The following is a 23,983-nucleotide window of genomic DNA, read 5'->3' as shown; positions in this document are numbered from 1 at the left end:
GTAATACTCAAAAAGTATTGCAATATTATAAGTACTTATGCCCAAATATCTTAAGTTTCAGTGACAGAACTTAACTCAGTGTTCACAAAGGAATAAATTGTTCCATTCAAAATTTACTGAACTGCAAATAGTATTATGCTAGTTAACTAGAGAATATATCTCTAAAAAATATCTCAGCAGGTTCCTGGATGTCTCAGTATATGCCAACATTATTGGACTGTTTAAATTAGAAGCTGAAACTATGAATTACCTGTCAAGGTTTCAACAATAAAAATTTTAAAAGCCCATATTTGTTAATAAATTAGATTTATACAATTGATAATTTCAAAATAAATAAAACCTGAGTAGTATATGCCCTCTACTTCCACCCACCCTCAGCATCTATCTGTACCTTTTTACATCCCATTTTCTTTTAGACCGGTGTGTCTCAAGCTTTAATAAGCATACATATTCCTTGAGGATCTCATTAAGATGTAATTTCTGATTCAGTAAGTCTGTTGTGGGTCCTGAGAGTCTACCTTTCTAACAAGCCAGAAATGAAGCTGATGCTATCTTTGAACCACCCTATGAGCAGCAAGGTGACCCAATATATAAAGTGAGGGAAACCTCTGGCCTAATGACTGTGGTTTTATAGATTCAATGCTGTCATATTTTGTAATCAAACATAAATAAGCAACAATGATCACAAAAAATAAGTCTTGGAAGAAAAGAATGTTTTAGTTAAGTGAGAACTTAAAGTATACCAAATTGGCAGTGTTTCTATTTGTCTGACAATTGACACCTTTGATACATTATAATGTAATTAGGACACCAAATTCTGGTAACTTTAAAAAATAGTTACTATAGCTTGAGGCTCTCTCAGTTAATTCAAGTTCAGAAAATTCAAGCCAGTACACTGTAAAACCACTATTAAAAATCTTTAATGGTAAAGTGTTCATATAAATTACTTGTAAACCTGCTCTAAGCTATCCCATCTCCTCCTCCTCTTTCAACAAATAAATGCTGCTTTTTTTTCTTCTGTCTTGTAGCTAAACAGCGTGTAACACCCAGTGCCCCTCCCTTTAAAAATCGAACAAAATTGTCTCCAACCAAAGGACCCAATGCAAAAAGGTTGGCTTCTTTAACACACTCATATGTATATGCATCTATTTCCACAGGATTACCCTTACATGTGATTGGCTGGCTTGAGTTGTGGCCCAGGTAACACCCTTGCTCCTTCAGAAAGGACAGATTGGGATGAGAACCTATCAATACTACTGCTGCAGAGAGCTTAAATATTTTTTTTAATCCAGAGATATTTTGAAGAATGCATTTCATGTCCGACTTAAAGGAAAGCACATGGTGCTCAGGAAAACTGGTATAATCAGATAAAAGATTTGAGTCTAAAGAATATGACTGAGTACACATCATATGATAGACTTTATGGTATTCTGGATAAAGCTTTTTGGGAAGCTGTTTGAAAATTAAGCTTGGATCAGTTACTCGTCTGCGAAATACATGAATCACAGGGACATTATTGTTGTAAGCACACAGTACTGCATCAGCTGCGGTAAGCCCAGAACCTACAATTAACACTGGATCCACTTTGCCACACAACTGTCCTTTGCTTATAGCGGCTCCAAATTCAGGCATTGAATGAAACACAAAAGGAAAATCTTCCCCATCAATTTCCAAACGGCCAGGAGAATCCAATGTTCCGGTTGCCAGAGCTACATTTTCAGCAAAGAGACAGAAGGGAATATGGGAACCATCTCTTATTCGCTGATAACCCCTGATTTCCCAGTTTCTCTTGGTAAATTTTGACTTCTCTATCTGTAAATGCTGTGTTGAAATATCTCTGTCTTGACCATCATTATCAACTTGATCTCTGTAGAGTCTTGACACAGAGGTAATGTAAGTATTCTCTCTGAAATTCTTCTGAAGACCCATGACTTTTACATAATGTTTATAGTAGCGAGCTATTTCCTCTGGCATAACTCGATCCCCTTTTAGGTTCCTATAAAAAGAAAAGGAAATATATTCTATGAGGATAATACTTTTAGTTTCCATGATTAGCACTTCTCCATCTAGTAAACTATTACATCTTTTTAATTCCTCTGGACTGTCCAAGCTAAAGCTAACACTTACCATAACACTTTACAAAGAAAGAAAGCCTTTCCTTTTCTTTAAAAATGTTAATAAATTAGTTTATCAATGGAGGAAGTCCCATAAGGGTAGAGATTGTATTTAATGCATCTTTGTTTCCCCAATGCCTTGTATAAGTATCTGTTCAGATTAGCTGCCTTTATCAATAAACTTTTATTAAATAAATGGATTAAAATGTGGATATCTGAAAATTAGACTATTTTAGTCTATGTCACAATTGTAATCTAAATAATTCAGTCTATAGCTATACTATTCAGTCTGTATTCTATTTAACTATTGACTGAATTGTTTACAACCATCGAGATATTACAGGTCTGACTGCAATACATATACTTCTCAAACATAATATCTAGACACGATTTTTAATAAGTTGCTTTCTGTTTTCCTAATGACCAAAAATAATTCAGATCAGTCTTTTGCTGAACAAAATCATATTTAAGTAGATAACAGTTCTCTCTCTGTGTTTTCCTACTCATAAAGAGATCTATAAATATAAGCTGCTCTTTATGAAAAAAGCACGTTAATACATCTTTTATTTTTCACTTGAAATTTAAAGCAATGGGCATTAGTATCCTTAAACAATGCCCCAATTAGAAGTAAGTAGAAATAAAAACACCAAATCGGAATTCCCTGGTGGTCCAGTGGTAAGGACTCCGTGCTTTCACTGCCGAGGGCCGGGGTTTGATCCCTGGTTGGGCAACTAAGATCCCATAAGCCATGCAGTGGGGCCAAGAAAACCCAGAAAAAACACCAAATCATTTCACATAATTCAGTGTAACTTGTAACTGGAAGAAGTTCAAAGTTTAATGACTAATAATTAAGATTTAGAATGTATTAACTCTCAATTTGTACAGAAACCCTATGTAATAGTTACTATTATTATTATCTTCATTTTGCAAACTAGGAAGTTGATAGCTAGTTTAAGTTATTTGACCAAGGTCATAACATTAGAAGGTACAGAGTCAGGATTTAAACCCTGCCAATCTCTAGAGGTCTAAGAGTCTTAACACTATGCAAGGGCAGGAACTAAAGCTAATATTTATCACAAGATTCATTTTCACATATTACTTAAACACACAATATGCTCAATTTAGAAGGATGAACACTCTGGTATGTAAATCATAAAGCTTTCTTTCCCTTTCTTACCCACATCATAAAGGGAAAAATATGTTGAGCAATTTCACTTTCTTACTTATGAAAATCAAGAACTTGTACAATTTGCCTGATTTTGCAACTTAACATTTCAAACCCATATAAAATTCCTTTTTAAAAACCCAAAAGTCATATTTGAAAGGTTTAAATTTACTCTGGTCTAAATTTACTTTCCTTAAATCTTCTTAAATTAAGGATAATTACTGTAGATTAACATGGTTTCTATCTAGCAGAAAGTCAAGCATTCAAACATTACAGCCCTGTTCTAACAAAGGTTGAGTAACTTCCTGCTTTAATTTATTGTTTCTGGCAGCAAAGTAGAGTAGATTCTGTGTATTAGTAGTTCCTATCTATAGGAATGAAAATGGCTTGAAAATGATAGGGCTTTTCATATTTCTTTTTAAATTTTGGGTTCTTTCTCCCAAATAAATACAAAATAAACTTTTATTCTTTCAAGTTGAGATTTTCATATTTTCTTTGTTTTAAAATTAATTTTCATTGAGGTATAGTTGTTTTACAATGTTGTGTTAGGGGATTTTCATATTTTCTATTCTCATATTTTAGTATTCTTATTAAATATTCACCTCTACAGCCAAGTAGGCAATCACATCACGGATTCTATTTTATTCCATCATTCTAAATTATTCATTATATATATTCTGGTTTCTCTTCAGATCATATAAATCTTAAGCGTTTTAAAATTATTCATTATATATACTCTTCTACTCTGAAAAGTCAAATACTTTAGGTATGTATACATGAGATATGCATACATGAAGTTATATATCCATTCATAAAAATAAGTTATATATATCCACTCATAAAAATAAGTAAATAAGGAAAGGATATGTAGGTGGACAAGAAAGTAACAAAACAGAGTGGTTTAACAGGAGAGTGGGATAAAACTATGATTAACAATCTGTAGACAAGTCCTTACTTCTGTGTGCTTAGTTTTATAAAATCTCTAAATAGAAACTAGCTCATAACCACTGCTGCAAAGAGGTTTTATTTGAAAGACACATGCATCAATATTATTCATCTAAGACAGGATCACAGCTAGTTTGAGATTTGCTGACAGACTCCCATTGTACACCAAAATTTTAATAGTTTTATCTTTACCTTCGTTTGCTAGATACCCAATCTTTAAATTTAAGTCCAGGTAGCTCCATCCAATTTCCAAAGCTGATTGTCAACATCGAGCCTTCCATATTCTATTTGAATAAAAAATGTACAATCAAAAAACACATTTTATCAGTAACAAGGTTTTTTTTTCTTTTTTTTTAACCAAAGCCATCTCATTTACTATAATTAAGTCTGGATAAGCAGAGCTCTAATAAATCCTAAATGGTTGTGTAAATCACCTCTGGAAATTTATTCCAATTAACTTTCAAATATTTTCAACACTTGGTAGTATCTATATTCCTTCTTTCATGTAACTATATATTTATAAATCAGATTTACAATATTAGCCAATGCCTATAATCAACATAATTAGATGCAGAATATCGTGTTAGAGGAGCAAATCAGTATTTTCATTTTAAACAAAAGGGGAAAAGTTCATTCATTTCTAACGCTTTAAATGTCTTTCCATTTTAATATTATTAACAAATCTTTTCTTTTTTTTGCGGTACGCGGTCCTCTCACTGCTGTGGCCTCTCCCGTTGCGGAGCACAGGCTCTGGACACACAGGATCAGCGGCCATGGCTCACGGGCTCAGCCGCTCTGTGGCATGTGGGATCCTCCCGGACTGGGGCACAAACCTGCGTCCCCTGCATCGGCAGGCGGACTCTCAACCACTGCGTCACCAGGGAAGCCCAACAAATTTTTTTAAATGGGCAGCAAAATGGCTTCCCCCCCACCCCAATCAATTATGATTGTGAAGTCTAAGCTGGTTTCAATATAGCAGGCATCGCTTTCTAAAACTAGGGAAATAAGTTAGTGGTTGCCTGATTAAGAACAGACTCACTGCTGAGGCTAATGCTGCCTTTAAGGAAGTGAGCCCCTTCAAGCTTGCCCTACTTCTACTTTGCTCAGTACAAAGCAAGAAAAGCCCAAGGGCCAAAAGCACCTTTCCCAATGATCTCTTTCAACCAACTCTTTTAGGCTATGCCTTCTTTTATCTGAACACTTCTTGTCCTGTTTCTACACAGCCCAGTATTGGGAATGGGACTTGTTATTATTATTAGCTAACATTTACAGAGCACTTACTATGTGCTACGGCTTATAAAGTCATATTATTTGTGACAGTACAAGATCACCACAGGAAGAGAATGTAGCAAGTTGCCACTGCTTTGAAGCAGGCTGGGCCTGATACTAGGATTAGAACCAAGTTTCAGGTATATATCGCTTTAGCACTGATTCAAATATGTTTTTAGTAATCAAGGCTTATCCATACTTTAACTTTCCTGAATGTAAGTGGGAGAAATGAAGTAACAGAGATCAAATATTGCCTGCACATTTTTCCAAGCAGAAAATATATATGTACAATAAAACCTCAGGAATTTATAGAAGGTTCTCTAAAAACTTAAAAAATATATTATGGCTTTTCCAATAAATGCAGTTTTATTAAGAATGCTACTTATTAACAAAGCAAATATAAACATGTAAGCTAAAAGGCACAGATATTTTGATAGTTGCTATCCATTACTATAAAGGTAATTAAGATGAAAAAGTCAGTGATATAATCTATAAAGTCCCCAAATACTCTGAAACAATCGTTTGATAAATGTAAACAACTTTTAGCCATATAACATTGCACTAATATAGGAATATCCAACTGAAGTTTATACTAAAGATTTGATATTTAAAGTTAAAATTCCCATGAAGTCTTTATTTCATAACACAGCAAAAATTATTTAACATTTATTTGTACAAGTGAGCACTCACCACACACTAGACACTGTACTAACTGCTAAGGACACAGGAGTGAAGAATAATTATTAGTTGCTGCCCGCTAATGAAATATGCTGAATCTTTATGTTGATAGTCCTCTGGTTTAACCTCTGCTATGGACTGAATTGTATCACCCCCCAAATCCACATGCTGAAACCCTAACCCCCCAACGTTATGGCACTTGGAGATGGGGCCTTTGGAAGGTAATTAGGGCTAGATGAGGTCATGAGGCTGATGCCCTCATAACAGGATTAGTGGCTTTACAAGAAGAGAGTTCACACTCTCTTTGCTACATAAGGATATGCAAGAAAGCAGCTGTCTGCAAGCCAGAAAAAGAGCCCTCACCATAAACTGAATCATCTGGCACCTTGATCTTGGACTTTCCAGCCTTCAAAGTGTGAATCTGTTGTTTAAGACACTCAGTCTATGGTATTTTATTTTAGCAGCCCAAGCAGACTAATACAAACTTTTTTCTTTTACATTTTTCATTTAAGATCTTGAAAATGTAGGGAAATAATACATATTAGAATGAAATACTGTGTGAAATTTTGTAAACTCTACAATGAATAAATGAATTAAAAATGTTGTACTACGCAAAACATCTTGAAATATTTTCTGTATAATTCTTAGAGAAACACTTATTCTAAGACATTATCACTAATCAAATTTGGCTTAATTTCTACTAGTAATTAATTCATATTTATCCAAACACATTAAAATTCTCAGATAAAGATGTGGTAATCATCATATATAATATTATATCATAATGTTTAAGAATCAAAATGGTCTTATCAAGATGACGTATAATAATTCACATTCACTAAAATGCTAAGGAAAATATACTCACATGCCAAGCTCCACCAGGTGGACCTTTACCAAGAACTAAGTGAGGGATATAATGATGCTGTTCCAATTTCCAATGCAAAATGGATGGATAATCATACCCAAAGTCAGCATCTGGATGAAGAAGTGCGTCGAAAAGTACTGCAACAGGATTGGATGATCGACCCTCAAGGCCCTCAGACAAGTACTCTAAGTCCTGAATTTTTTTTTTTTAAAGAAAGAAAAAAGGCAGATAGAATTTGGAAAAACAAAAAAAACTCCGGCTAACATAATAATAGTGAAGACCATTATTGTAATCCAGCATTTCCTATAGAGTGTGCTACAAAACACTGACATTCCTTGAGATCTTAATAGATTCTCTGGTCAAATAAGTACGGGAAAAGGTTGGGTTTCAAAAAGCTAATCAGATCATTTTACTATAAAACTTGAAGATGCCTTTAATATGCTAGTATGCCTTACTATGTCTACCATGACACTCTAATAATAAAAAGCAGCATTTCCCAAACTTACCAGAGCATAGAGCACCTATTAAACTCCATCAGGAAATAATTTGTGAAATTCTGCTCTAATTAATTCAGGAAAATAAATGGAAGCAACTCAGCAGAATATATTTACAATTCTAAAATTAAAATGTTAGGTGTTACTTAGAAGAAAAGGTTTTCAGCTAAGAAATACAATGCTTATATAGTAGAAAACTAACCTTGTCTCAGTATAAATAAATTTAAAAGCATCAACATGTGAAAAATAATACCTGATCGACAATGGAAAGATGTCTCGCTTCTTCTAATTTGCTATGTAAGATTGTGTTTGGATGTATTGCTTCTGATGATAAATATGGTCTGTAGCCTGACAGCATATAAGAAAGGCAGATTCCTGAGGGTCCATTTCCTATTAAAAAAAAAAAAGGTGGAGAGGGGTGTATCTTGCATCTTAATACTCATGTTCTTTGGCTTTTCTGTTTCACAGATGGTTTTTCTCCTTCACCAATTCTTCTTTCTCTAAACTCTCAAAGCCAAGTATTCACAGGAGAAGATTTTTGTCTTCTCTCCTATTTTCTTTTGGGAGTCTCACCTACTCAAAGCTTCAACTCTCTATGCTACTAACCCTCAAAATTAGATATCTAGGCTGACCTCTTACCCCAAAAATATATCCCAAATTTCCATATGCCACTTCTTCACCTCACTGAACCACTAATAACTTAATCACAATGTGTTCAAAAGCAAATTCATGAGTTCTTCCATTTTGGTGGCCTCTCCTTTAAACCTCATTCCTTTGCTGGTATGATACTTACCAGGAAAATCCTAAGTTAATCAGGTTCTGGTTTAAACGTATTTTGTCACCTATATCCATTCAGTTGCCTTTGTTATTCTCACTCATATATTCTCACTCAGAAGACAAAAATCTCTTCTTGTTCCTCTTCAAGATTCACCTACTTCAAATCATTTCACATTCTACATTCAAATGAGTTCTCATAACAGAGTTCTCATTATGTTACCCGCGCTATGTTACCCACTCTACCCAAAGCCCTTCATTGCTTGTTTCTTCTATCCAGTGTTCTCCATGTTCTGGTCTCAACCATCTTTCAAGTCCCACCTCTTAATAATTTCCCTCCTGTATTTCTATATCCTTTACCCAAAACCAAACTGGATTTTTTGTTGTTGTTGAACTCCAACAACTACTTTGATTTCTGTAGTTCTTTTAGTCTGGGTTGCCACTTCTCTATTATATCCATCTACCAAAAATTTAATCTATCTGGGACAACTGTAAGCCATCAGAAAAATATCCTGTTCCTTGTCTAATATTTTGCCCCAAATAAAATAAGCTCAAAGATATAAACATGAAAAGTAACATCATAATATTAGGAAAGAGGTTAATATTTCTACTTATAATGCTGTAGCAAGAAGCCTTTAAGTACAACACAAAACTCAGAAGACAGAAAGGAAAATAAACCATTTGACTTCATAAAACTTTTTTTAAATGGCAAATACTGGGAGTTAAGATCTGAGGTAAAGAGCTAATTTCCTTGAATCAAAAAGAAAGAGACAAAACTAAAGAAAAATCATGATACCAACAGAAATAGAAAACAACATTTGAGAAAACCCAACACTTATTCATGTAAAAACTCTCAACAAACAACAGAGGGGAAATTCCTTAACTCGACAAAGAGTATCTACAAAAATCCTACAGCTAACATCATAATTAATGGTGAGAAATTAGGGGGGTTTTCCCTATAAGATCAAGAAAAGGATGTCTCTTCTCACCATTCCTACTCATCACACACCTTAATGGAAATCCCAGCTAATGCACTAAGACTAGAAAAGGAAATTAAAGGTATACAGATTGGGAAAGAAGAAACAAAACTGTCTTTGTTTGTAAATGCCATGATTATCTATGTCAAAAGTCCCGAAGAATTTACCAAAAAAAACCTCCTGGAAGTAACAAGCAATTATGTTGCATGAAAAAGGTTAATATATACAAGTCAATTGCTTTCCTACAGACCAGTAATGAACAAGTAGAATGTGAAATTAAATACACAACCCCACTTATATTTGCAAGAAATACTTGGGTATAAGTCTAACAAAATTCACATAAGATCTAAATGAGAAAAACCACAAAACTCTGATGAAAGAGATCAAAGAATATCTAATTGATGGAAAGCTATTCCATGTTCATGGATAGAATGATTCAATATTGTTAAGATGTCAGTTCTTCCCAACTTGATCTACAGATTTGATGCAATCAAAATAAAAATCCCAGCAAGTTACTTTGTGGATATTGGCAAACTGATTCTAAAGTTAAATGGAAGGGCAAAAGACCCAGAACTGCCAATATAATATTGAAGAACAAAGTTAGGGCTAATACCATCCAACTTCATCTTACTGTAAAACTACAGTCAATAAGACAGTATGGAAATGAAAGAATATATAAATGAATGGAACAGAATAGACAGCCAAGAGATAGATCCTCACAAATACAGTCAACTTATTTTTGACAAAAGAGCGAAGGCAATGCAATGGAGAAAGGATAATCTTTTCAACAAATGGTACTAGAACAACTGGACATCCACATGTAAAAAATGTGAATCTAGATACTAACTTTATATCTTTAAAAAAATGAATTAAAACAGATTATAGACCTAAATATAAAACATAAAATTATAAAACATCTAGAAAATAACTATGAGAAAATCTAGGTGACGTTGGGTTTGGTAATGAGTTTTTAGATATAACACCAAAAGCAAGATCTATGAAAGAAAAAAACTGATATGCAGGACTTCTTAAAACTTACGCTCTGCCAAGTAACTGTTAAGAGAATGAAAAGGCAAGTCACAGACTAGGAGCAAATATCTGCAAAACATGTATTTGATAAAGTACTTGTTTCTAACATATACAAAGAACTCTTAAATCTCAACCATAAGAAAACCACCAACACAATCAATTAAAAAGTAGGGAAAAGCTCTGTACCTCAAGGTATAGAGATGGAATATAAGCATATGAGAAATTACTCAACATTGTATATCATTACAGAACTGCAAATTAAAACAAGATACTACACACCTATCAGAATGGCTAAACCCCAAAACACAGACAGTATCAAATGTTTCCAAGGATGTGGAACAACAGAAACTCTCATTCATAGTTGCTGGGAATGCAAAATGATACAGTCACTTTGGAAGACAATTTGACAGTTTCTTAAAAAGCTAAACATAGTCTTACCATATGACCCAGCAATCACACTCCTAGGTGGGTTGAAAACTTAATGGCCATGCAAAAATCTGCACATAAATGTTTGCAGCGCTTTACTCATAAATGTCAAACACTGTAAGCAACCTAGATGTGCTTCAATAAGCGAATGGATAAACTGAAACATCCATACAATGCAATAGTATCCAGTGATAAAAAGAAATGAGTATCAAGCCATGAAAAGACAGAGAGAAGGATCTTAAATGCATATTGCTAAGTCAAATAAGCCAGTCTGAAAAGGCTACATACAGTGATTCCATATATATGACATTCTGGAAAAGGCAAAACTATAGAGATAGTAAAAGATCAGTTGTTACCAAGGTTTGATAGTTGAAGGAAAGGATTAATGGGTGGAACACAGGAGGTTTTTAGGGCAGTGAAACTATTTTATATGATGTTATAATACATGACATTATACACCCAGCAAAACCCATAGAACTGTACAACCCAAAGAGTGAACCCTAATGTGCACTATAGATTTTAGTTAATAATAATGTATAAAAACAGTGGTTCATCAATTGTGACAAATGTACCACACCAAAGCAAGATGTTAATAAAAGGTATAAAAGGGGGTTGGGAAGGAGAAGAAAAGGAATATATAATAAAGATGTTAATAAAAGGTATAAAAGGGGGTTGGGAGAGTATTTACAGAAATATTCTCTGTAATTTGTTTCATTTTCCTATAGACTTAAACTGCTCTAAATAAAGCCTATTAAAATAAATACTGACTATACGAAAAATAGTGGGAGTTAATATCTCAAAGAATCAAAAAGAAATAACACTCAAAAGACAATACAAAAAGAATACAAATAAACAGTTCATAGAGAAATATATACACAGGCAGAATGTGCCCCAACTCCCAAAGATTTCCCATTCCTAACCCCAAGAACCTGAGCGTGTTACCTTACAGAGAAAAACGACTTTGTAGATGTGATTAAATTAAGGACCGTGAGCTAGAGAGAGTAGCCTGGATTATCCAGGTGGGCCCAATCTAATCACACAAGTCCTTAAAAACAGAGACCCTTTCCCACCTGTGGTAAGGAGGAACCATAACTATGAAAGGTTAAAAGAGAAACAACACTGCTGGCTTTGAAGATGCAGAAGGGGTCCAGGAGCCAAGGAATACTAGCCTCTAGAAACTGGGAAAGCAAGGAAACATTCTATCTACCCTAGAGCCTCCAAAAGGAATGCAGCCCTGCTGATACCTTGATTTTAGCCCAGTGAGACCACTGTTGGACTTCTGTTTTATAGAACAGTTAAATACATTTATGTTGTTAAAGCCACCAGGTCTGCGGTAATGTGTTATGACAGCAACAGAAAACCAATTACATACATTAAGGAAATTAGCCCTTTATTATGATCAGCTGGCAGTGCTACTGCCAGCAATAATAGCCCTATATACATGAGGTTAAGCTACGCTTTGGCTAGCTGAGGCAAAATAGGAACAGATTGTTTTGGGGGAAGTAAGGTGCAGATGAAAGTAGTTTTTCCTTTTCTGACCCTGCCATAGCCCAACTAGAACAAGAAGACATAGGTTCCTTTGCCTATGGCAAGACATCCAGGATGGAAAACCAGGGTTGGATATAAGTGGGAAATGAACGTGAGATTTAGTTTCCAAGATATCTTGGATGAGAAATACTGCAAACACTGTCAGCTCCCCTAGAGGGGAATCTAGTGTAGAACTATCTTGCTTTCCTTCCTTCCTTCCTTTACTGAATCTCCTATGGAGAGATGTCAATATGCCAGACAGAGCACAGGACTTTCCTCTCCATTAACTTGAAACAAGTCAAAGAAACTAAGGAAGTTGTATGCCATCAAGGTACATATGTCCCATAATTCCTTCCTTTGGCTTGGTTTCACACTATAGTACTTGTCAAACTTCATGAGTTTGAATATTAAAGATACATATGACAGGTAATTAAATACATGCAATAAAACAAAATCATAAAATTTTATAATTTTGAATTAGGTTTTATTAATAACTTAATTTTTAATCTTATATACCTATCTATTGAGGTGGTACAATAGATATACAATAGTAACATATGGTTAAAATATTATAAACCTAACTGTAGAGTACTATAATGTTCTTTACTAACTGAGCACTGACTACTAACTTGCACAGGTTACTCAACTACTGAGTTTCCCTGTCTGTCCATACCCTACAACCTCAGAGGGCTATAGCGTTTTAAGGCATAATCCAATAATGTACACAGAATGCTCTATACAGGGCTCTAATAACATTGGTTATCATCATTATCATGACACTGTCATATAAGTAACACAACTGATAGACTACTGATATTTTAAAATAATAGAGTAATATCAACCCTTCAATGAAAAAATGTTCTATTCTAACACAGAATCTAATATCAGATCAACCAATTCCTCTCTCCAAGGATTTGGTTATTGGTTATTTAAAAATATTAAGCAACCTAAGAATACTTTTCAATACAATCCTAAGAACTTATGCTATGCAACTGTGCATTTATAAAAGCAGTAAGGATCAGAACTGTAATTTTAAGAGAAAAAATGCAATAAAACTTACCTATTACTACCACAGGCAAAGTCACTGATGAATCTTCAAGTAAAGAAGTTTCTTCAACTAATGGCATAGCTTTAACTTTTCGCCCCAAATTATCACCAAAATATTGCACTAAGGAATTAAAAATCTCTCCTTCAGTTTCAGGGTCACTATAGTTTCTTTTAAAAGGAAAATATGGAACAAAAACAAAACAACAGATATACAGTCAATATAGCCTTTATAAAAATCTGTCTTTATTCAGATTTTATTTAGGCCATAAAATATTCAATAGTTCCATAAAAGGAGAAAAGGAAATCCTTTTGATTAATGCTTTCAAATTAGTACCTTAGCCACGTCAATGTACACCACTTTGCTAGAAATCCTAAATACAGTGGTCCCTCGGTATCCAAGGGGGGTTGGTTCCAGAACCCCACCCTCACTCCCCAAATACCAAAATCCATGGATCCTCAAGTCCCTTATATAAAATGGCATACTATTTGCATATAACCTACCTACATCCTCCCACATAGTTTAAACCATCTCTAGATTACTTATACCACCTAATACAATGTAAATGCTATGTATGTAGTTGCCTGCATGCAGCCAATTCAAGTTTAGCTTTTTGGAACTTTCTGGAATTTTTTCTTTCCCAAATATTTTCCATCTGCAGTTGGTTGGATCCATGGAGGCAGAACATGTGGATATGGAGGGCTGAATGTAGCTGCTCATGTCTCTTTAATGCCTTGAAGGCAAGTCTTAAATAAGAAGCTATTTTTAATGACCAAAGACATAACATTGTATTAGGGATTTTTATAATTCTGAGATCTCCTAGGACTGGAAAGTTTCTCATTCACTTTTTTCTCATTAATAAAAAGATGAGTGCAATAGAGGTAGTATATTTGGGAAAAAACAGTCACATAATACTTTAAGGAAAAGTTACTGAACTTATATATTACAAATGGTGCATTTTGGTAAAAAAATAAGGTTTATACATCTTATTCTCAAAGAGATACTGAAAAATGCAAAGATCTTAACATTAATTTCCAGTCTACCTTCTTTCCCAACTGCCTCCCTAGAAACTAGTTTTGGCGTTCTGACAAGCTCATGTAATAAATGGAGTATCCTTTGAACACAGTTAATTTTGCATTATACTAGAGAGAACTTCAGAACAGAATTCCTGAATTATTTTTCATTTTCATATAGTCAGAAACAGGCCAATGTCTGAAAATATTAAACAGTACTGACCAGTGGGTGAGTGTGCTTATTACTATTCCTAAAATGATAAACATGGGAATGGATCAGTTATTTCATAGGACTCACTGATCCTTGGGCGAGGATGACACATGGAAAGAATTAGGCAGAGACCAAAATTTCTGCTTCCCTATAACCTTCCAAGTTCCCGAACTACCCCAGGATAGGGCAGAGTTCCCCAGGATACACTGATAGATTTCCCACCCCCAGTAATTGGGCTCCCCTAACAATACATGGCCCCTTTTGGCCAGAACTGATACCCTTTGGATATGGCTACTTAGGAAAGCCCCTCCTCACATTGCAAGCCTGCCCCTGAAAGAAGTCTTATGCTCAATCCATCCCTTTCAGAGCATTCCAACTCCCACCACTGATCAGATCCAGATGTACTGGCTGTCTTGCCTTCTGCTTCTTGACAACTGAACTCAACAAGGATATATTATACTTGAGCCTGTCCCTGATATTTCTCCAAAGTGTGTGCCCAGGACAGGTTCCCCAGCTTCCTTTGGATGCTTCTGATTAGTCCTTTTAGGTATCCAGGCCTCGTTAATATTATGGTGGTTGTAAAGGCCACAGTTCTTTTTCATGAGATGCAGACATCATGGCCAGTCTCCTCCTGACATCCCTATCTCAAACACTGTTGCTTCCATATATATAACCTGGAATTTAATTAATAAAAATGATCATCACTCTAAGATTCTGATAATTAAAAAGATGTCTCCTTCTTCAAACCCTAACAAGTGTTTCACATTAATAAAAGGGCAGATATGCTGGAGGTTAGAGTCAACTTGAGACTATATAAATATTAAACTAGATACTTGAATATTATCTGATATCCTGTACACTCTGAGAGCAAACTGATAATCCTCTGAATGACTGAATGAAGGTACTTTAGCAGTTACTACCATATTTGATTTTATAAGCAAAACTCAATGATCTAAAATGCCTTGGTCAGTTTCTTAAGTCTAAAAATAAACACTGTGAAACAAATATTTAATATTTAAATTCCTTAAGAGCAAAAAAATCATGGCTAGAAGTGTTGGCTTAAACTCCAAATCACTTTTACTTAAAGGTACAGTAGAATTCATTTTTTTAATAACTTATTAAGAAGCATTTAATATTCTAAGTCAAGATGTCTCAAGAAACCTTTTTTTTTTTCTTGCAGGCCTCAGAATTTTAATATAGCTATCAATTCTATAAATTGACTATACATTTTGTTTTGAATTTTATTTATTTTTGTACAGCAAGTTATTATTATTTATCTATTTTATACATATTAGTCAACCCCAATCTCCCAATCATATATGTCAATCCCAATCTCCCAATTCATCCCACCACCACCAACCCCGACTATACATTTTACAAGGATCTTTCATTACACTGGACTAGTCTTCTCAAATAATTGGTTTATACTTAAGAAAAAAGAGGTTAAGACAATTAGAAATAAAATGCCTCCTCTGTTAGGCTTCTATCAAGAAAGACAAAGTTTTCAAGAGCTCAAAAACATCAGAAAAACAACAGATCATCTGATCAGGCCTTAAACCAAGGTAAATAAATAGAGGGAACTTGGTAATGCTTTAAAAAAAAAGACCTTTAATGAGATATAATTCACATATAAAATTCACCCTTCTATTTATTTTTTTTTGGCGGCACCACTTGGCATGTGGGATCTTAGTTCCCTGACAGGGACTGCACTCACGCCCCCCGGAGTGGAAGCACGGAGACTTAACCACTGGACTGCCAGGGAAGTCCAAAATTCACCCTTTTAAAGTGTACAATTCAGGGTTCTAAGTAGTCACAAGGTTTTTCAATCACTACCAATAACTTCAGAGAAATTTTATCACCCCAAAAGTATATGCTGCACCCCTTAGCACTCATTCTTCATTCTTCCCTCCCTGCAGCCATTGGCGGCCACTAATCTACTGTCTTACTGATGCCTACTCTGTAAATTTCAAATAAATGGAACTCCTCATACATTATGTAGCCTTTTGTGTCTGGCTTCTTCCACTTAACATGTTTTCAAGGTTCACCCAGGTGGTAGGATATATTGGTACTTCATTCCTTTTTATGCCTGAATAATATTCCATTGTATATTACCCACTCATGAGCTGATAAACATTTGGATGGTTTCCACTTTTTGGCTATTACAAATATGCTATGAACATTCATATAAATTTTTGTGTGGATAAATGTTTTCATTTCTCTTAGGAGTGCATGCAATGGCTGGGCCGTAAACGCTATGTTTAACATCTTGAGGAATTAGCAAACTATTTTCCCAAGTGTGCATCATCTTACATTCCCACCAGTGATATGAGGGTCCCAATGTCTCCACATCCTCACCAGCATGTTATTTTTTGTGTTTTTTAGTTTAGCCACTCTAGTAGGTGTAAAGTAGCATCTCATTGCAGTTTTGATTAGCATTTCCCTAATGACTAATAATGTTAAGCATCTTTTCATGTGCTTATTGGCCATCTGTGTATCTTCTTTGGAGAATAATTCAAATTATTTGCCCACCTTCCAACTGGGCTGTCTTTTTTATTGTTGAGTTAAAAAAATTCTTTATATGTCCTGGATACAAGTCCCTTTTTGGATATATGATTTGTAAATATTTTCTCCCATTTTGTGGGTTGTCTTTTCACTTTCTTTATATTGTCTTTTAAATCACAAAAGTTTTAATTTTCGATCAAGTCCAATTTATTTTTTTCTTTTGTTGCTGTACTTTTGGTGTCATATCTAAGAAAGCACTGCCTAATCTAAGATTACAAACCTGTTTTCTTCTATGAGTTTTATAGTTCTAGTTCTTAAATTTAGGTCTTTCATACATTTTGAGTTAACTTTTATATATAGTATGAGGTAGCAGTCCAACTTCATTCTTCTGCTTGTGAATATTCATCTGTCCTGGCATCATTTGTTGAAAAGACTGATATTTCCCTTTTGTCTTGGGATCCCACAGAAATCAACTGACAACAAATGAAGGGAATTATTTCTGGACTCTCAATTCTATTCCATTGATCTATGTTTATCTTTATGCCAACGTAACACTGTCTTGATTACAGTTTCTTTGTAGTAAGTTGTAAAATTAGGAAGTGTGAATCCTCCAACTTTGTTCTTTTTTCAAGATTGTCTTGGCTATTCTGGGTTCCTTGTAATTCCATGTGACTTTTAGGATCTGCTCATCAATTTCTGAAAAAAAAAAGGCAGCTAGGATTTTGATAGGATTACACTGAATTTGTAGATAAATTCAAGGAATATTGCCATTATTGCCATCTTAAGAATACTAAGCTTTTCAATCCATGAACATGGGATTCCTTACCATTTATTTAGGCCTCCTTTCATTCTTTTCAATGTTTTCTAGTTTTCAATGTACAACTTTCACATTTCTTCTAAATTTATTCCTAAATATTTCATTCTCTTTGATGCTAGTATAAATTGAATTGTTTTATCAATTTCACTGTCAGATTGTTCATTGTAAGTGTACAGAAATACAACTGATTTTTGTATGTTGATCTTGTATTCTGCAATATCACTGAATTCATTTACTAGATCTAGTAGGTTTTTTGTGTGTGTGTGGGCCTCAAGCAATTTGACACTAGTCTCTCCCAAGACTCAAGTAGAGTATATACAGCCAAAGTTTTAGCTTATCTTAATTATCCAGAGTATATGTAATTTGTTCTGATTTTCTACTAACTGGTCATAGGTATAATCTTTGTGTATATAATCCATAATATTGGTATAAACTATTTGTAATAAACTTGCATGGTACTTGATAAATACTGGTTTAACACAGGCATGAAAAACTGAACCAAGAGAAGAAATGAAAATAAGGTTCACTGAATTTACATAAAGCAACAATGAAACAAAGACCTATTAGTAAGTATTCTTTCTAAAAAATTCAGAGTCTAAACTATAAATTTAGTATTGCTGTACATATTTTACAGTATATGCATACTATATGCATACTGTGTTCACAGGTCTATGAACAGTGAAAATTTCCACTGCAGATATCCAATTTGCTGAATGTTTGTTCTATTTAAAACAAGTACTTGAGTAATAAAAAAATCTACTTTAAAAAAATCTACTTTTCCTTTGAGGCAGTAAATTGGACAATATAATTAAATTTTAGGAATAGTAAAGAACAGCACTTTACACATATGCAGAAATAGTTAACCTTATTCTTAGGCATCAAATTAGAAGACTATTTGAAATTTCAGATGATTTTAGATGCCTTCCATGTTGTGTTTTTGAAACATTATGGTCCAAAGACTCAAAACAAATTTAAAAGGATGGCACAGACATAATATTTGAATAACAAAACACTTTTCTCACACCAGCAATACTTTTCTAAATGATCCTTCAAAATGAAATGCTTTACTACCTGAGTTTAGTCTTTGGAAGCATGAGCTTAGATTTTTACCAAATTGATATTACCATAAGAAAAGAAGGTTCTAAAGTCACAAAGGAAGTCAGTCACACTCTTTATCTTCTAGAACAGGAAGTATGGAAGTTTTCTTCCTTGGAAAGTTAGGAGACAGTTCTCTCACAATATTTATTCTTTCAGATATAAGGCAAGATCCAAAATGTAGACACTGTCACTATTGGTTTTAAAATGTGCTCCTAATGAGATTACTCAAAAAAAAAAAATTGTGCTAGTAAATTATAAACCTTCTTCTAAGGAAATGTTTTAATTATTAAATAAACGTTTTCTTTTTTAAATTTTAGATAAGATAGAGCTGTTTATACAATGGAAATATGGTTTATCAATCACAATTTTTATTCTTTGGCTAGCAGGCTTGTTTTCCCTTATCCCTCAAGATCAAAATATAGCAAATACATTGTTTTCACCTCCTCCTCCACATTTCTGTACAAGGACGTAAGCACACGATATTTACTACCTAGGGTTAGTTGAACACGTATGAATCCCAAGCTGTGTCCTTAGAATTCAACTGTACCAAAAGGTGTCAAAAGGCTTTTGGACAGTACTTTCTAAAAAGCATATTATTTTCTCAGGGGCTTCAGTTTAACAAGTTTTCACTAGGCGAACTTGTTTTCTAAAGTTCTCCAAAGTGGATCTGATACTCTCAAATCACTGTCAAGTAGCACCACACAAATTTGCCTAGAATTTAATATCCAGCAGTTTATTACATAAAATAATTTTTAATATCCAGAATTTAGAGACTCCTACAAAACTCACTGAGAAGGTAGGCAAGCCTGGATTGCTGCTCTAGTTCAACAGGAATTCTGAGTCTTTTCTGTGCCTTACACACCTTTTGCAATTTGGTGAAGCCTCTGGACCTCTTCTTTGAATAATATTATTAAACACATAACAGGATTTACAAGGAAACTAAAAAGTAAACTTGGAATATGTTTTTATGTATTCCTCTATTGTATTAAATAACAAGTTCAGTGATGTAAAATAATTACTGTAATCTTGAAGAAATAAATAAACAGTATTTCTAGGTATCTGCAACAATTAATGTGGTATGAAAATATTTGTGATTTCTATTGATGACAAAGTCACAAATACTACTGTGATTTACTGCTTATATTCACAGTTGAAGAAAACAGATTTTGGTTAAAGTTGAGTGAAAATTCCTGGTACCTTTCTTTACATCCAAGTTCACTGGCCACCTAAAGTCTATATATGCAGCCCAATTTAAGAACTCTGTTCAGAATTTCATATTTTACAAAAGAAGTTTTGCATATCATTATTCTAGCACATTCGTGTATATATAAGGCAAGGCACTTCACTAAAGTCTTCGCTAAGCTTATCTTTTCTTCACCACAAGGTTAAAACTAGTTTCAAATTGCTTTCGGTCTTTCTCTCCATAACTGAATGAAATGTTGGCCAACTGTGCTAGATCTAGTAAATAAACTTTTATTTTAAAATGTATTATCCGTATCACCCCTAAAAACGTTCCTCATAATGTTAGTCTAGAATCGCGACATTTTTCAAATTTCTACAATATATATGACTTACAATGACTGACATCTTAAAAGTCAGAAACATATTTGTAGCTAGAACATCACATTTTAAACATAGCTCCCTGCCTCCCTTCAACCCAGTAACTTACGTTATTAGATTTTTTTTTTTAAGAAAAAAAAAATGTTTAAGGTGTGTGTGGGGCTGGGAGAACCTCACAACCCTTCACTAAAACTTTGCAGTACTTTTAAGTCTCAGTTCGCCGTAACCGACTAGATCCGGGCCTAGCCGGTCCCGCAGTCCCGTGACTAGTACGGTCCAGGGAGAGGAAAAGGGGACAACAGAGGAGAGTCCCCCAGAGCCAGGAGCCAAGGCGGGGAACCTCGACTAGAAAGGAACCAGGAGGAAGCAGCAGCCAAGGCGGGAGGCCTCTGCAATTCAGGCGCTTGCCTTCCACCCCCGACCCGTCCCCGACTCCCTAACCCGCGCGGCCTCTACCCATTTCGGCCCCTGCCCTGCCGCAGGGCCCCGCAGCACTCTAACCTCCGCCTGCCCCCTTTTCTTCCACGGTGGAGAAGTCACCTGAAATGACCGGCCAGGGAGCAGCGGCAGCACCACACGGGCATGGAGCGCGGCGCACGGGGCGCCCGAGCGCGACCGCCACGGCCACCTCCCTCGGCGGGGTTGCCCGTTCAGGACGCCCGCCCGGTTACGGGGTCCTCGGGGCGCCCGCGCCCCGCGCCTAGCCGTTGCAGCGGCTGCCGGAAGCTGCGGTTCAGCAGCCGGCCGGGCTCTGGAGCACCCAAGCCCGCTTCAGGAAAGCGACCTCCGCTCCTCGACTACTGGCAGCCGGACGCCGGCGGCCTATGATCTCTGGGCGCCGCGAAGGGGGCGGAACGGGGCGGGGACGCTGCGACGGCTGCGGCGGAGGCGGGCGGGCTCCTCCTCGCAGGTGCGGAGGCGGTGGCGGCGGGCGAGGCCCGGGATTGGTGGAGCCGCGGCCAGAGCGAGGGGCCCGGCCTGAAGAAGTGTTGGCTGAGAGGGCGGGGGGCCGAGGCAGTCCGCCCACCAGACGGCTGGCGGTGGCTACTGGGGTCCGGGCCTCGGCCTGCGCCCTGCGGCGTGGGAGGTTGGCGAGGCTGGGAGGATGTGCGTCCTGAGTGCCGGATGACAAGGGGAAGAGGAAGAGCTACTAACCTCGGTAGCGGGACGGATAGGGGGAAATCCCTGCGTGATGCGCGGCCTCTGCGACCCGAGCACCCCAGTGTCTCCAGAGTCGGTCCACGCGGGCCTCTCACTGAGGACGCCCGGCAAGACCGAGATTCCCGCTCGACGAAAACCACTTTAGCGCCTTACCTCGCGCTGGCCTGGGCGCAGACGCCCGGAGCTTGCGCGCGCTTTTCGTTCTTGACCCTGCCTCACAATCGCCTGAGAGAACTCATCAAACCATGGGTGCCCGGGCCCCACCCCAAGGGTTCTGATGGGGGAAGTCTGGCTTTCCGACTGAGGCCCCCCTTCCTGAAGTGGCATCGCTGGTTAAAAATACAGGTGCTCAGCCCCGCCCCAGATTCACTGAGTACCTTTCATGGAGGGGGAAAGGGCAGGGACGTGTATTTTTTTAAGTCCCTCCAGGTGGTTATAATGCAAGAAAAATTAGAAAGTACCGAGTAATGAGTGTTCCCATTCGGTATTTTCAAGAAATGAAGGGGGGGAAAAAAACTGGGAGAAGTGATTAATTGCATATACTGTTATATAGAGATGTCTTTCTATCCCTCTTTCCAAAGAGCGCTAATTATTTTTGCAGTTAAAATCTGGGATACGTAAGTTTCTGGTTTTAAATAATTTTTTAAGTTCTCAATTTTTGCTGAATGTTGTCATTGAACAAACTTGGACTTAGCAGGTATTTTAGAGTCTGTGGAGCTTGAAATGAAGTTTTAGGACTCAGCCTGACTCCAGGATTATACAATCTAAAATAATATATTCATTCATACATATACACTTATATTCCTGTTACTCTAATGTTTATTTTACTTTAATGTTTCAGAAAGTGAAGCATAATTTTCTGTTGATATTCATAACATTATCCTTTTAAAGGAACTAAATTCATAATAGCTATGCCAATCCAGAGAACTGAAATATTTAAAACTGTAAGTTTTATGAGTACTTTGTATAACTTTTTCTTTTCTTTATGGCTTTGTTTTCACATTGAGTTTCTTGTGGTATTTTCAGATGAATTAATAAAGTGAGCATATCAAATTTTAGCCTTAAGCAGACGTGTATTTAAACCTCGGGAACTTGCTATCATGGTTTACCCTTGATAAGGGCTAATGATTAAACCAGGTCACAATAACTACATAGAGGATTTTTCTTATAGCAAATGGGGCACATCAGAATTTTTGTTTCTGTTTTTTGAAATTGTAGGGTGAGGTGCTATTTAAATATAAAATCCAGGTTTGATGAGGTCATGGAGCAACAGACTCAGATACTGCTGGTGAGAGTGTAAATTAGTATGTAATACAAACTCCCCCGTTTGCATAATAGACTCTCATTCCTCCTTTCAGCACATGCAGTAGCACATTCAGGGTGGAGCTTATCTCACACTATCAACCATTCCAAAACAACCCTCCTTACTGGTGTATAATATACCAGTATTTTATACATTAAATTATACTATAGTAGTTAAAAGGACTGTCTATTGGAGTCTTCACTGTGCTAGCAGTGTGATCTTGGACAAGTTACTTAGCATCTCTGGGCTTTGATTCCTCATCTGTAAAATGAGATAATAATAGTTAGTTCATTGGTTATAAGAATTAAATTAAAAAATACTTATAAAGCACTTACCACAGTACCTGGTTCATGTTAATAAATATTAAAATAAATATAAAATATTAAATAAATATGAAAATAAATACTTTTCATTATTATCAATAATATTGTAAAATATTTTCACATTTTCTAAAATCAGGAAGTATGTGTATGGATTGAAATGTGCTCTCCCCCACTCCACCCCAATTCATATATTAAAGCCCTAACCCTAATGTGACTGTATTTGGAGATAGGGCCTGTAAAGAGGTAATTGAGATTAAATAAGGTCATGAGTGTGGAACTCTAACCCAGTAGGTTTGGTACCTTAGAAGAAGAGGAGCGGTCTCTTTTTGCCAGATGAGGACACAGGAGAGGGTGGCAAGCCAGGAAGAGAGCTCTCACCAAGGACCAAATCAGCAGCCTCCTTGGTCTCAGACCTTCCAGGCTCCAGAATTGTGAGAAAATAAATATCTGTTTAAGCCACCTACTGTATGGCGTTTTGTTTTGGAGCCTGAGCTGACAAAGATAGTATGTTTTTGCATTTTCTAGAAGCAAACAAAAAATTGTAATGGAAATTATTCAAAATAAACTTGCATTTTGTATACTAGGTAAACCTGTCAATGGACCATTTCATATGCTTGGTAGTATAAGACTAAGTTTTAGAGGGGTTTAGAGAATAGAGTCATCAGCTCTATTCTCTATCTAGATGGC

General features: G+C 36.0%; 1 protein-coding gene across 8 annotated transcripts; it reads right to left on the bottom strand.

Annotated features, from left to right (window-relative positions):
• Nucleotides 1–696: 696 nt before the first annotated feature.
• OSGIN2 (oxidative stress induced growth inhibitor family member 2) lies at nucleotides 697–21,362 on the bottom strand. 8 transcript variants are annotated; one of them, XM_049700242.1, is made up of 7 exons: nucleotides 21,011–21,361; nucleotides 17,315–17,730; nucleotides 13,324–13,478; nucleotides 7,784–7,920; nucleotides 7,037–7,228; nucleotides 4,417–4,508; nucleotides 697–1,996 (listed from the first exon to the last, which is right to left on the bottom strand). In XM_049700242.1, exons 2-7 carry the CDS (start codon nucleotides 17,416–17,418, stop codon nucleotides 961–963), a joined length of 1,716 nt encoding a protein of 571 aa, XP_049556199.1. In that variant the 5' UTR covers nucleotides 17,419–17,730; nucleotides 21,011–21,361; the 3' UTR covers nucleotides 697–960. The 8 variants fall into 8 exon arrangements, with proteins under 8 accessions (XP_049556199.1, XP_049556201.1, XP_049556202.1 ...); XM_049700244.1 differs by having other exon boundaries at nucleotides 17,062–17,730; nucleotides 21,050–21,361; XM_049700245.1 differs by having other exon boundaries at nucleotides 13,324–13,431; nucleotides 17,062–17,730; nucleotides 21,050–21,361.
• Between the last annotated feature and the right edge of the window lie 2,621 nt (nucleotides 21,363–23,983).

The sequence above is a fragment of the Orcinus orca genome, chromosome 17 (genome assembly GCF_937001465.1).
Source record: "Orcinus orca chromosome 17, mOrcOrc1.1, whole genome shotgun sequence".
NCBI lineage: Eukaryota > Metazoa > Chordata > Mammalia > Artiodactyla > Delphinidae > Orcinus > Orcinus orca.
Note: the sequence above shows the minus strand (reverse complement) of the source record. Positions and strands in the feature narration are given on the sequence as shown.